Raw genomic sequence first — 15,730 nt, 5'->3', positions numbered from 1 at the left:
AGCAAGGCTCTAGCTCCTTAAATAAGCAGGTTGGGATGCTATATCAGTTACAATTCTCCCCTAATTGTAATAACTTACTGACCTAACCAATGCTCTTTGAAAGGACTGCTGCAGGCTGCTTACAAAACAGCTGAAGCCTCATTTACATTTTATATTCATAAGGCTATTAAAAGCTTCAGTTCACTCCTCATACGATCACCTCACATCTCTTAAGCTCCAGAAGTCACCAGCTAAAAGGTTTCTTGTCTCTTTAAGATGCTCCTTAAAATCTACCTCACTAGCCAAACTTTTGGTCATGAGTCCTAATACAGCCTCATGAGATCCAGTGTCACATTATGTTTGATAATGCTTCTGTCAACTGTCTTGAGGTGTTTTACGATTTTCAGGGTGCTATCTTAATGTACATGCAACATCATTCGTCAGTCAACAAACTGTCAACCCTCCTCACCCAAACCCTTTGGACTTACTGCTGGAACGTTTCTTGGTTGTGCAATGTCTATATCTTGCACTGCATACTGTGCAGGCTATTGCATAGCCATCCATGCGTGCATGTTAAAAGTAATGTTGGTTGTGCACATGGTCTGTTTGTTGCACTGCACAGGACATCTGGATTGCTGCAAAGCCATGCAGGTTAGAGGGAACACTACTTGTGATGTAACAAAATTTTCTTATTTTGATTCTTCGAACATCACATTATCACTCCAAGGTCAACAAAGGGCTGACACCATTACTTCTGATGGTCCTCCTTGTTGATTCTCATACAGCAATGAAAAATATTGACCTCATCAAAATAATTCCTAATACTATCCCATCTTGTGGTGTAGTTGTAGTATCCCTACCCTTAGACTAAGAGACCTGGGTTCATGTCCGACCTGTTCCAGAGGTGTGTAATAACATCCCTGAATGGGTGATTAGTAAAATAGGTCAATTTAAAGAAAAGCCTGGATTTTATAGCCCCCTTAGTGGGTTGGACAAAATTCTACAGGGTGCTCCATCATTGCCTACCCAACCAAATCTCCGCTGCCCTATCTCCCAAACTGTGTGAAATTTTATGGAGGGTGGAGAGACAATTGAGGGGGGGTGTTATAAGTCTCCTATTTAGGGCCTCTTAGTCCAATGGAAACATGCACCAACCAATGACTCCCCCACCCCTCCACTATTCCAGATCGAAGGAGTCATCCTCCCTTTCAAATCTGCCTCCTCACATCTCACCCAGCCTCGTCAACCCCGTCCTGAACCCCGCAGTAAGACCCCAATCCAGGATCTGCCTAAGCCTCTCAGCATGGCAGGACACCAAGGAGTCCCGGCAGCAGCACCACTTCTAAATCCTGCCTCAAAATTGAGAGTTCTTCCTGAGGAGAGGGCGGAAGTCTTGCCTGAAGATAATTAATGTTGCTCCCAGAATAGAAGCGCTGCACTGCAGCGATCGTAATCATTAGGAGGTGGGGGTAGGGACCCTGTAGGCCCATGTAGTCAAGCCCCTCAATTCTCCTTCATGCTAAAATCTTCTTCTCCCTTCAATAACTCAGCTCAAATTAAAACCTCATTCAGCCCAGTCTCCAAAGCTATTCCTGATATTTTGGGACATGACTGTCTTCAATACCTGCATTTTATAGAAGAAAAAGGCTTCTTCCTCCAAACAGTTACTTTATCCAGAAATTTGCCTTATTTTCTCCTATAATCAACAGTTTAGTCATGAAATTATTGCTCGGTCCAGTTACTGTGCAATTCTTCACCTTTCATGGACTTTTCCTTTCTCATCTCCGAGTGTTACTGTCACAGTGCGAACCTTCTCCAGATCATAAGCAGTGTCATACTGATGAAAATCTGAGGTAATCCAACCGACCCACACATTAGCCGGCTCCTGACCAGGAAATATTCTCACAGAATAATAATACTGTAAAAAAGCAAACGGTGATTAGCAGAGAGGCTAACATCACACACTCTCCATTTCTTTTTCTCAATCTCCAATCATTCACTGTTACTCTCTAAATATAACAACAATGCACAGGAAGTGATGTTGCATGGCCTTTTCACTCACTTATTGTAAAGTAGAACAGGTTTATGTTGCTGACTAGTGTGGACTTTCCCCAGATACTGGGGAAAATAATCCTCAGCAATAAATCCCCAATCACAACTGGCAATTTTTTAAAAAGCTCTATGCCACTACAGACATGTTTGTCACTGTCGTTCAGTGTATTAGACAGATGCCATTTCCCTCTGAATTACACCCCACTGTCTAATTGAGGTTAATCCATATCCAGCGAAGCCAAGACATTTCCAGAGCTGCTTCCAATGAAACTTATTCTGCTGCATAAATGAGGTAACAAGTGAGACAGAACAGAATTGATGTCTGCAAACACTTAATCATACAATCAAATACAAATGCAGCATGTACCTGCCAATGCTTAATAGTAAACACTAAAATCGATACCTGAAATCTTAAGACTAAATCATTCATTTTTTATTGATTCAGGCAACATGTTGATCGCCGACTGGGCCAATATTTATTGCCCATCACTTGATGCCTTTGCGAAGATGGTGGTGAGCTGCCTTCTTGAACCGCTGCAGTCCACACGCTATAGGTTGACCCACAATGCCTTTCGACAGGGAATTCCAGGATTTTGACCCAGTGGTAGTGAAGGTATGGTAATACATTTCTAAGCCAGGTTGGTGAGTGGCTTGGAGGGGAACTTTATGGACTTGGTTCAAACATGGACGAAAGCATTGAATGTTCTGATGTTCCTATATATCTGCTGCCCTTGTCCTTCTTGATGGAGGTGGTCATGGGTTGGAAAATGCTGTCTAAGTACCTTTCGTAAATTCCTGCAGTGCATCATATAGATAATACACACTGCTGCTATTGAGCATCGGTGGTGGAGGATATGTGGTGCCAACCAAGCAGGCTGCTTTGTCCTTGATGGTGTCAAGCTCCTTGATTATTGTTGGAGCTGCAACCATCTAGCCAAGTGAGAATATCCTATCACACTGCAGACTTGTACCATGTAGATGGTGAACAGACTTTGGGGAGTCAGGAAGTGAGTTACTCGCCACAGTATTCATAGCCTCAAACATACTCTTGTAATTATGCTTATGTGGCAAGTCCAGTTGAATTTCTGCCTAGAATTGAGTGGTGCTGGAAAAGCACAGCAGCTCAGGCAGCATCTGAGGAGCAGGAGGAGGAGGAGGGGGAGGAGGAAAAGGGGGATTAAATTACAGTAATATCATTGAATGTCAAGGAGCGGTGATTAGATTGTCTCTTATTGGAGATGATCATTGCCTGACATTTGTGTAGCATGAATTTTACTTGCGATTTGTCAACATAAGCCTGGATATTGTCCAGATCTTGTTGGATATGAATATGGTCAGCTTCAGCATGTGAGGAGTCGCAAATGGTGCTGAACATTTTGCAATCATTGGTGAACATTTCCACTCTGACCCTATGATGGAGGAAAGGTCTTTGATGAAGCAGCTGAATATGGGTAGGGCCTAGGACACTGCCCTGAGGAACTCCTGCAGAAATGTCTTGGAGCTGAGATACCGACATCCAACAACCACCATCTTCTGATGTGTCAGGTGTGACACCAACCAGCAGAGAATTTGTCCCTGATCTCTAGTGATTCCAGTTTTGTTGGGGCTCCCTGAGGCCACACTCATTCAAATGCAGCCATGATGTCAAGGGCTATCAATCTCACCTCACCTCTGGAATTCAATGCTTTCGTCCATGTTTGAACCAAGTCCATAATGCAATAAGGAGCTGAGTGGCCCTGGCAGAACCCAAACTGGGCATCACTGAGCAGTGCTGTTTGATAGCACCGCTGATGTCACCTTCCATCATTTTATTGATGATCAATAGTAGACAGATGGGGCAGTAATTGGGCAGGTTTTTAATATACAGAACATACATGGGTAAGTTTTCACATTGTTGGGTAGATGCCAATGTTGTAACAGTACTGGAAAAATTTGGCTAGGGTATAGGCAAGTTCTGGAGTACAAGTCTTTAGTTCTATTGCCGGAATATTGTCAGACCACACAGCCTTTGCAGTATCTACTGTCTCAAACTGTTTCTCGATATCACATGCAGGGAATCAAAATGGGTGAAGACCAATATCGGTGATGCTGGGGAACCACTTAAGAAAGCCAAGATGGATCATCCACTTGGCACTTCTGGCTGACGATTGCTGCAAATGCTATAATCTTATGTTTTGCACTGATGTATTGGGCTCTTCCATCATTGAGGGTGGAGATATTTCTATAGCCTCTACCTCCAGTGAGTTACATATATAACTCAACACGCATTTTAATTTGGCCCAGTATGAGACCTGGCAGCATCAGCAATGGCTGCATTGGAAAGATGGTCCCAAAGCGGACTCATGGCAGCAGCAGAGTCAAGTTTAGGTCAGTGTAGTATTTGGCAGCATCAGCAGCATCTACATTGGCGAGGTTCATTGAGGACTCATAGTGGCACGGGCATCAGTGGAGGCGAGATGGAGCCAAAGTGTGGTGACTTTTGTTCCAATGATGGCAGCATGACGAAGGGGGCTTGTACCTAGCCATCAGGCTCATGGCCCATGGTGGAGCAATTAACAAGAGGGACTGTAAAGATGGATACCTTTTCTTCACTTCTCCATTTTTCTTTACATAGTCTTTACATTCTTTTTTTTTAACTTTTCTGTGTTATCATATGGCGCCAGAGTGCGACAACACTATCCAGCACTTTTTTACTGTATTTTGTGACAACACACACATGACAACATATAAATAAGATCATTTACCTTCACTAGTTTTGTTTCAAATACAAGAAACAGATTTAACTCCAAATTTTAGATTTGGTACCAAGAAAACAGAAACAGCAGATGATAGAGTTGGAGAAGTAAATAAATGCTGCATGTTAATTATTCAACTTCTGTTATGATGCTGTATTAGTTTGGCCCTTTTTGAAAATACTGGACAACAACTGGTGAGTCAATGGGATCCACAAGCTATACTCTATTTTGACCAAGCAAATGAAAACTGCTTCAGGAACAGGTCAACAAATAAGTGTTGAAAGTATTTCATTAAAGCAGAAGTAAATTTGATGTAAGGTGACCATTATAAAGCACTTACAGTTGTTGTCTGCATCAGGAAGTCATAATCATCCCTGTCCTCTGCCAGTACTTCCTCCGTAAGTCGAGGTGAAGAGTGAGCCACATTATAATCAGGTTTCGTCCTTTTTAACATAAACCTGAAAAGGAGGGTATTTCATTTGTGAGCAGCAAAATATATCTGAAGCACTGATTTATACACTGGTTCTTATGTCATCTTAACAAAAGTGCTTTATCCACCTTGCGGTAACCTTCGTTACAGACAAAGTTATGTAGAATGGAGCAAATTACATTAATAAATAGTTTGTTTTCCTTATTCTAGTCAATGGTAGCACCCAGGATACTGAAGTTGGGGGAATCCAGTGGTGATGTTACCCCCAAATGCCAACGGAAAGTGGTCAGGTGCTCTTTGTTGGAGATAAACATTCCCCGGCATGGATGCTGCTTGGGATTTTCCGTGCAAACCTGAATGTGGTGTTGCTGCAGATGAGCATGGGTGGCTGAGGAGTTGTAAACATTCATGACCATGGTGCAATCATCAGCGACCATTTCTATTTCTGATGACAATGGAGGGAAGATCACTGGAAAAGAAGTTCATGATGGCTGCACCTAGGACTATGAGGAAATATGACTGGTCATGTCCTGAGGTTCAAATAATGTAGGGCCCAGTCAATGGCATAATTTAACACCCGTCACCATTAGTTTTCATTGGGCATTTAATTTGGAAGGAGGGAGTTAAATGAAGACACTCCAAGCTTCCTGTCTCCACCCAATAAAGTCTGTGGTAGGAAGGTCCATGGGCAGCATCCTCTGTCAATGTACATACTTAAGTGGCCAATTAATGTCCTCTCAAGGGCCTCATCCCATAAAGGTCATTTGAACTCAGAACCAGGTGGGGGACTCACCATGCAGAGGATATGAAGAGTAATCTATCTTTTCTATTCTTGCAAGCTCCAAAAGGAGTTGGCATCAGGAAAGGGGAACCCAGCCAAAAGCATTGCTCCTCCGTTACCCCTACATCATCGGCACCTTGCTGCCATTACTTCCCTATTCTTGCATTCCTCCTGTATCCAAGGTTTTGGTGATGCTGCTGAATACAGAAGAGTTGGTCTCCAAGTGGTTGGCAGCTCTCAGTGTGTCAGACATCCATTCCCCAATCCCCATCCCATCCACTCCTGGCTCCTTGATCCTGGGGTAGTGGCTCAGTGCAACAGGGTTTCCCAAAAGAAGGCGATGCAGGACCCCCACAGCTTCTCCAGCCAGCAAGTGACGAGCCGATTGATGCCATCATATCCAGTGTGATGCACTTCTGATTATTGCACAGCAGTTCCACATTGAAGTCCTAGATTCTCTAACAGTTCCTGAAGGTGATGAGTTGACATGAAGGACCCTCATGGCAAATTATGTGTCAACACTGCTGCTATGAACTTGGAAACAGTCTGTGGTTTCTTCAAATCTTAGACTTTGAACCTGCCATTTTGGTTGACACGGGGGGAGATGATAAAGTTGCAAGTCTCAGTGACCAGTTTCAGGAACCATGATACTGCTGTTAAACTAATATAGGGAAAAAACTGGAGATGACAAAATTGAGGACCACGATAAAGTTTGGCATGAATTACAGCCATGGTTGCAAGTGGCAATATTAGTCTGCGACAGCCTTCCTTCCAGGAGATACATAGCCATGCTTGCTCTCCCGAGAACTGCAGATATCGTTAGTTATGGAGAGAATGAAGATGTCTGCAAAGTCTCTTACTCAAAATATTAATGCTGATGCTATAGTGTAATGTTGACAGAGTGCTGCTCTGTCAGAGGTGCTGTCTTTTGGATGAAACATTAAACCAAACTCTATATGCCTGCTCTGGTTGCTGCTAATGATCACACGGTATTACTTTGAAGGAAAGCAGGATAGCTATCCACAGTGTCTGAACGATATTTATCTTTCAACTGATGTCAATAAAAACTATCTGGTCTTTATTATATTGCCATTAGTAGGAGCTAACTGACAGTTACATTTCCTAAAGTTCAACAGTAACTAATCTTCAAATGGTTTTCTTTAACTGCACAGTGCTTTGAGGCATCTAGCAGTTGTGAAAAGTGCTGTATAAATGTATCGATCTCTCTTTCTGTGCTCTCCTTTCTGCTGCATGTAGATTTGGCTTTCCTATATGTTGTTACTCCTGTCTTTTTCCGATCAGAATGGATCCTAATTTTAGAAACAGCCAGGCTCCTCCAGTTGCTCCAGTTTGCTCCGACAGTCGAAAGATGCGCAGGTTCGGTAGACTGGAAATTTCCAATAGCGTCCGGGGATGTGCAAGGTAGATGGATTAGCCATGAGAAGTGCAGGGTTACAGAGATGAGGTGGGTCTGGGTTGGATGTTCTTCGGAGGGTGGGTGTGGACCCGATAGGCTGAATGGCCTGCTTTCACACTATAGGGATTTCATGATTCTATACTTTTTTAAGCTTATTGAAAATGAGAATGAGAAACAAAAACCAAAGTGATTTTGCATCCATATCAGACGAAAAGTAAGAGAAAGATATTTGCTAAACTGTTGAAGCAAGTTAAACGAAAGAAGGTGAGTGTCCTTTTAAGTAGCTCAGCAACTGGGTAACTCGCACCCGAAATCACCCATAATTTGGGGGCAGGTTCAAGAATTTGTGGTGGCAGTGCTGAGTCAGAACTAAATAGCATTTGATTCCACACTAAGATGTGAATTCTCACTGTAATTCATATTAAACAGGCCTCCAGGAGGTGTGCTGTCTGCCAAAATTATAGCTTATCCATAAGCTGCAGCTGGTAGGCTTCAGATGGAAAGGTCTGACTCCACAAACCATATGAATTACTCACAACTACAAAAGGATACTGATGAACATTGCAGCACAGTTACGTACCCTCTTGAATTAATAAATTGTTGGAGCCATTGACATCTTTAAATAAATAATTTTCAATAGCTGAGGGAACCAGTAACCAAATAATTAGTATGCCAGTGAGTGACTGCAAATTAGACAGAGAAGTGGGCACCAAAGAATTCATCAATTCATAAGCCAGCAGGTATAGCATCCAACAGTTAAATTAATGGGTTATCAGGGAGCAAGGAATTCATAGAGAACAACAAATCAAAGTATAAACACTGCAGTAGACAAATCAGTAAATGGATAAAGTGCTGGAGTTTCAAATGTAAATTAATTAATTAAATTATAGAGGGCAATTGTATGAAAATATTAACAAGTTATTGAAAGCAGGGTGTAGTGAATGAATAAACCCAGAGAGGAGTAGGGTGCACTAACTGTACACTAATTAGAGTAACCCATACTATTGATTAATAAAAAAGATTGAGCAAACCATTTAATCAATAAAATATTGGAGCAGGAACAAAAACAACCAACAAATTAATCAATGGTGCAGCAGTTACCGACAAATTACTTTTGTGGGATGACCATGCCGTACAAATACTGCGAGTTGTCTGGTGAATGAATTAATTATTGCAATAGGAGGCACACCTACTGAAATAATAAATTCATCGAGCAACGGGCACATCAGCAGGTAAATCATTGGAAGAATACTTACTGGTGAATTAATGAAGTAATGGAGAATTGGGCATGATCAATAAAGTCAGTAAATGGATGGAGCAGCAAACACCAGTGGATTAATACATTAATCTTACAGACAGCACACCACCAAATCAATAAAAGAATAGGGTGATGGCAAGTTATTGGGCAAACCCTCACTGGATTGTCGTCTTGGTTTCCTAATTATTGAAAGAATCTTACTGCTTGTGAGGTTACTGAAATAATCTTTAATATCAATTTCATTTGTTACGGATCTAATTTATAAAACCTTGCAAAGTCAACTAGGCTTGCTTTCTTTGTTTCTGCAAAAGTGATTTCACGGTAGCTTAACTTTCTAAAAACACCACCATGAATTTCCCAGGGGTCTCCTGACTGACTGCTGTAATTTTCCCATGATGAGCAGTGGAGTCACTGGATAAGCAAGTGAACCTAGTTCCCAATGAAGTAGCAATGTTTTTTGAGCCTATGCAATTGTGTGAAGTATTGAAAAGCAAAAATATCAGTGGACAAGGTAAAAATTAGAAAGATATATGACAGTATGGGAAGATAATGGACAACTAATTGAAGCTCCTTCCTAAATATATCAGTGTATACAGACCAACTCAATTTTCTCTGGTCTGATTCAGAGTCATAGAGACATGCAGCACAGAAACAGACCCTTCAGCCCAACTAATCCATGCCAACTACATTTCCTCACTGAACTAGTCCCATTTATCTGCACTTGGCCCATATCCCCCCCTAAATATTTCCTATCCATGTACCTGTCCAAATATCTTTTAAATGTTGTAATTGTACACATCTTTACCACTTCCTCCAGCAGCTCATTCATATACGCACTACCTGTTTTAAAAAGTGTCCCTCAGGCCATTAGAACCATGGTTATCTTGGCTGGGAAAATGAACAACCTTTGGCAGTTACAGCATAGATGGGAGAACAGAATAATCCTCTTGAACCCAGTGGAAGTTTTAGAAGGGATATTAGGAGATATCACTGCTCAAGCGAAATATGGGATGAATTTCCTTGGAATGTCTCCCACTGAGGCACTGCAACATTGAGGGAAACCCAATTGGGCAGAAATAGGATGTCTTCCCACCAAAATTACAGCTGAAGGAAAGCCCAATAGAAGCTTCATCCACACAAATTTGTTATTCTAATAAAACTGACAATACAATTGGCTTAAGTTTGATAGGTTTCCAAATAGAGATATGGCAAAAAAAGCAATTTGACAGGGTTCTTTATTAAAACAGGGAAAGGCTTGTTTGGGTCCAATCATCTGTTCTAACCACTTTTAAATGAAGAATCATTTTTTTAAAGAAAACTCATTTGTCCCAGTAATCCTTCAAAACATCTTAAGAACTGCAACTTGGGCTCTGCCAGACCAAGGAGAAGTTCTGGAGGTCACTGAGAGCACAAGGACGGTTGAAAACTTTAAGCTCAATTTGAAAATACATTCCCAACATGTCCAAGCCTGAAGCTATTTCCAGTTCTTCCCATCTCCAAGAGGCAGAGCTCATTAACAGATAAAACTTGCAATCTAATGATGCTATTCAGATGGCAACACGGTATTTGAATCCAGGCTTGCAAGCGTCTCCTGGACTTGCCGATGTCTGGTCATAGTACACAAAAATACAGCTAAAAGAAGCCCAGGTATGTTTCTCTATTGTGCTTTATTGTGTTAGGGTTATCTCATGGTTCAGAAAAACAATGGTGCTTCTCCTGACCTCCCATGACTAATTTGTGTCTCTGCTACTACATCCAGATTTCCTCCCCTGAGTACAATTATATCTGGACCTCCCCTTTCACTGTTTACTTCACTGTGGGGACTATTCCTTTACATCTCCTGGTGGCTATTTGTCCCCAAAACACTTACCAACAACCCAGGCTGCACTAACCACCACATCTTTGTGTTTTTGATACATAGAACCTTGCACAGGAATAGGCCCTTTGGCCCACCCATGTCTGGGCTGATCATGATGCCATTCTAAACTAACCTATCTGCCTGCACATGGTCCATATCCCTCTATTGCCTGACCATTCATGTGTCTGTCTAAAATGTCTTTTAAACTGTGCTAACATATCTGCCTCTCACAACTCTCCTTCAGGTACCCATCACCCTCTGTGGAAAAAACTTTGCCTCAAATATCTCCTTCCCCTCTTACCTTAAACCTATTTGACCTTTCCACTCTTGGGGAAAAAAAGACTCTGACTATCCACCCTATTCATGCCTGTAATAATTTTATCTATCAGGTCACCCCTCAGCTACCAATGCTCTCCTTACAATTAACTGGAAAATAGCTTGACTGAGTAGTATTCATTTACCTGTCTCACATTCAATTACTTTGTCTAAGTGATTATATGCTGAGCCACAATCCCATAAACATGTTATTTTTCCATCCACCTAAGAATAGGTCACATACTAACCAGTGAACTGGAATATAATAACAAGAAATCTCCGATAAAAATTATGCACCAGATTATTAGTCCAACAGGTTTATTTGGAAGCACTAGCTTTCAGAGAGCTGTTCCTTCATCAGGCGGTTGTGAAGTATAAGATCATAAGACACAGAATTTATAGCAAAAGATTACAGTAAACTTTTGCTGTAAATTCTGTGTCTTACAATCTTATACTCCACAACCACCTAATGAAGGAGCAGTGCTCCTAAAGCTAGTGTTTCCAAATAAACCTGTTGGACTATAAACTGGCGTTGTGTGATTTTTAACTCTGTACACCCCAGTCCAACACCAGCACCTCCAAATCAAGAGATCTCCGGTCAGCCACTGGATCCATGGGCAGGTAGGGGTGGCCCAAAAATGCCACCAATGCCTTTCCAGTGCCTACCTGCCAATTGTTTGAGCTGCAGGGAGGCATCAAGTAGCCCAATCATCCTTTTCCCAGTTGTAGCCAATCAATCTCACCTATGATGGAATCAACAGCCACCAAAGAGTCACTTCCTGTTGCTGTTTCCCAGGAGTCTGACGGAGGCCAGAGACAGTCGCAAAAATGACAGCAACGCTGTTCTTGATTTGGAATGCTGGTTTTGGACTGAGGATGTGCAAAGTAAAAAATCACTAGCTTTCGAAGCACTGCTCCTTCATCAGGTGGTTGTGGTGTATAAGATCATAAGACACAGAATTTATAGCAAACCACCTGATGAAGGAGCAGTGTTCCAAAAGCTAGTGCTTCCAAATAAACCTGTTGGACTATAGCCTGGTGTTGTATGACTTTTAACTTTGAACACTGTTCTTGGACAGGAAAGATGGAAGCAACCTCCACTACCAACACAATAAAACAAAGAAGATCTGAATCAAAAATTTTGAAACAGAAATTGTTGGCGAAACTAAGCAGAGTCTGTCAGCATCTGTGGGGAGAAAGAAGAGTTAATGTTTTGAGTCCGGTGACTCTTCCTCGGAACTCACAACATTAACACTGCTTTCTCCCCACAGACCTGCAAGTTTCACCTGCAACATTTTGCTGCTACACTGGAGCTTATTTCAATCACAGGACCTTCACAAGCTCCTGAGAACCCCAGTTTTCACTTTACCCCTCCACCTGCCATGTTCACCTCAGACCCTGGACCCACTCGCTCCCCCTTGCCACGCCCTAATGAGCTAACACCGCTGCTTCTCCCACTTACCTTGCACCCAGTTTCAGTGACAAGTATTACAGGGGACTAGTGCACTCCTCCCAGACATACAAACCAATGCTTTGTGCCATATTATTTCCACCATAATCAGCTCTACAATTCTACTCTTTTCAGTTGAACATTCTGCAATCTTTGCACAGGGTAGAAGCAGCAAAATTGGTGTAGCATGTTTGACTAATGCATCTGGTCTATCACCAGAGGTGTAATGAGTAAAACACTCAAAGACTGACCAATTAAAATTTGACTTGGTACGTCTCAGCAGCTCCACTGTCAGTAACAGTTACTGTCAGCAGTGAATGTAATCCACTGCAGTAAATTGTGACCCTGTAAGGAGCAATGTGCACTACGCCGTTACAAGCTGATCTTGCAATGAATATTCATCGCTCTGATATTCCAATGTCACGCTGACTGGTACTTCCTAGGAAGCTGTGTGATTTCGGAGTCTAAAAGTAAAGCGCCCGGTTCCAAAAAGTCCTATCCCTTTGCTGTAGTTCAGAGTCAATTTGTGGTCAGCTGCAAAAATTATGTATATATTATATATCGAGATGTTTAGTTTATTATTAGGAGACTGTCTAATATCCTTTCTGTAAAGTTGTGTAACAATCAGAAGCAACAAGCATTTGAGAAGCATTTTCAAAGTTGACAATATGTGACCATCGCACTCTGCATTTTTATACAGATCTGCACTATATGGAAATTACCACACCACTGTCACACTTATAACATGTTAAGGTGAATTACTTGGAATTTGTTATTGAGCAGTCAAATTTCAACAAAATAAATACCATTGTAATTGTTAGCAAACAATTTGCTCTGTTACGTATACATGAGTAAGTGTGTTACTTAATTTAACACAAAAGTGAGAATGTTTAAAATACCATTCACCATGGGTTACATAGGTAGACAATAGTGCTTTGAGGATCACATACATTAATAATACTAGGTTATACTGCGTGGTGATCCCTCCCCATACTATCACAGATGGAGGCATGTGTGCTCATACATTGTACAAGTTCTACCTTATAAAAAATAATCATCACTTACAATTAATAACCTTAAAATGCAGCTAAAATGAGCAAGGAAGCTATTATTAACAAACACAAAAATACTGGATGAACTTAGCAGGACTGGCAGTATCTGTGGAGAGAGAAACAGAGTTAATGTTTTGAGTCTGTTTTGACTTCTTCAGAACAGTAATAATAACAATAATAAAGTTATTATTAACGTGTGTCAAAAAATGAAGAGAATGTTGAACTAAAGAGCTTCATCATCGCAGCTGATGCAAAACGATAATCACCAAGTATTCATGACATATTTGTATATTTTTCACTTTGAAAACTGTTTTGTCTATTCCAGTTGCAAAAGAGTTATCTCACATAAAGATACAAATTGATCTGTTAAAGTTTTTTTGCAATGGCAATAATTGAGACGAAAACTGAATTCAGTATATATATCTAGGATAAATAGAGAAAGTTTTTTTTTCTCCTGGGGTGGGAGAGTCCAGAACTAGAGGGCATAGGTTTAGGGTGAGAGGGGAAAGATATAAAAGGTACCTAAGGGGCAACTTATTCACACAGAGGGTTATGCACGTATGGAATGAGCTGCCAGAGGAATAGTTGGAGGCTGGTACAATTGCAGCATTTAAAGGCCATATGGATGGATATATGTATAGGAAAGGTTTAGAGGGATATGGGCCAAGTGCTGGAAAATGGAACTAGATTAGGATAGGATATCTGGTCACCATGGACGAGTTGGACCGAAATGTCTGTTTCCGTGCTGTGCTCAATGACATTATGGCTCTATATCCGGTCAAACAAAAACAGACATTGCCGAAGAAACTCAGTAGGTTTGGCAGCAACTGTGAAGACAAAATGTAGTTCATGCTTTGAGTCCAGTGACCGTTCTTCAGAATATATATCTTGATGTTTGCTAATAATCTAAAATCCATCCCATGCTGCATTTCAAATAACTTCACACTATTCCTCAAGCATGAAGTATGAAATTCTCCAGTGAAATGTTGTCTGCTCAACCTCTGGTAACTATCAGAAAGAGGAATGCTTCCAGTTTACCACTTCAGAAAGATTTAAGCTCAGCTTTCAATGTGAAAAATACAGTGTTTTTTACGTGCAATGAAACTCACCTCTGTTTCAAACGAGAAGGCTTTTCCTGATTGTAATCCTTATGGTTGTTGAACTCTGTTTTGGCACTTTCTTTCTCTTTTTCTGCTGTGGTTGAGGCCAGATGTCCATGTGCTGTTTTCATCAAAACTTCAAAATCAGAGTCTGCATCAAAATCTTCAATTTCATTTTTCTGAGGTAGGATATTGGTATTTGCCAAACCACCAATGGACATCTTGCAGAACACTTCTGCACATTCAATGGGCATGCTCAGACGATAGAAAGCAATGTCTGTGTTACTGTTTTGAGATCCAAATGACTTCTGTATGACCTTCAAGCAGGGTGAGCTGTCAACAGTGCCATCTATTCGTGTCACCTGGTAGATAAATGCCACAGAATTGTTAGCAAATGATGTTCTAGTTTTTGCATATTAATTAAAATACAAAATAATGTATTACATGTAACATATGTTGACATTTGTAGCAAACCAAAACATCACTTGCTTAAAATGAAGGCACACCACAGACATGTTGCTTAGAGCTTTCTCTACAATTTCTTAAATTTCTTAAAAATTGGGACACCCAGGTTGTGGATTGTGAAGGATACAACAATGGCAATGCCACTGAATTTTAAGAGGGAATAATGAGATGTTCAATTGTTGGGTATGGTCATTGCCTTGTGTGGTCTTAATATGAGATATCACTTATCTGTCTAAATGTGGATGCTGGCCAAGTCTTGCTCCATGTGGGCAAAGACTACTTCATTATTTGAGGAACTGAACACTGATCAGTAATCAACAGCTCCACTTCTCACTTCAAGATAAACAGCTGAAGATGCTCTGACCTAGTCAATGCCCTGAGAAACTGTCATGGCAAAGTGCTGAGGATGAGATAATTGGTCTTCTTAAAACACATTTATTTTTGTTTGTTCAAGACATGACTGAAACTGCGATAGGGTTAGGATTTGGGCTAGGCTTATGGTTAGAGAGCTCCCCCCCACGCTGCAGCCCAAGTTTCCAATAACTTAATTTTTTTCTGGAGCTCCTTGATCCAACTTTAGGTCATATGCTGCAATGATATCAAGTGCAGTTAATTTCACTTCACCTTGAACATTAAGAGCTTTTGCCCATGTTTGGGGTAAGTGATATTCAAGAAGAACAGTAAGCTAAGTAAAATGGATGAGGTATCACTGTTAATCAAAGATGACATGGGTGCAAACGGTGAGGGTTCTGGGAGATTTGAAAATGACCATTGGTGAGCAAATTAACTGGAAAGTAATTAGCATAGTCATTGACACCTTCCATCATTTTATCAGAGT

General features: G+C 41.0%; 1 protein-coding gene across 2 annotated transcripts in view; it reads right to left on the bottom strand.

The window, feature by feature from the left end:
• Positions 1-15,730, bottom strand: part of ryr2a (ryanodine receptor 2a (cardiac)) — a 758,045-nt gene that overhangs the window by 260,399 nt on the left and 481,916 nt on the right. For both annotated transcript variants that reach the window (XM_072580564.1, XM_072580565.1), the window contains exons 29-31: positions 14,437-14,789; positions 5,107-5,224; positions 1,737-1,897 (exon numbers count right to left, since the gene is read on the bottom strand). In XM_072580564.1, coding sequence (XP_072436665.1) covers positions 1,737-1,897; positions 5,107-5,224; positions 14,437-14,789 — 632 coding nt within the window. The remainder of the gene's footprint in view (positions 1-1,736; positions 1,898-5,106; positions 5,225-14,436; positions 14,790-15,730) is intronic.

This window comes from Chiloscyllium punctatum, chromosome 11, assembly GCF_047496795.1.
Source record: "Chiloscyllium punctatum isolate Juve2018m chromosome 11, sChiPun1.3, whole genome shotgun sequence".
NCBI classification, from domain to species: Eukaryota; Metazoa; Chordata; class Chondrichthyes; order Orectolobiformes; family Hemiscylliidae; genus Chiloscyllium; species Chiloscyllium punctatum.
Note: the sequence above shows the minus strand (reverse complement) of the source record. Positions and strands in the feature narration are given on the sequence as shown.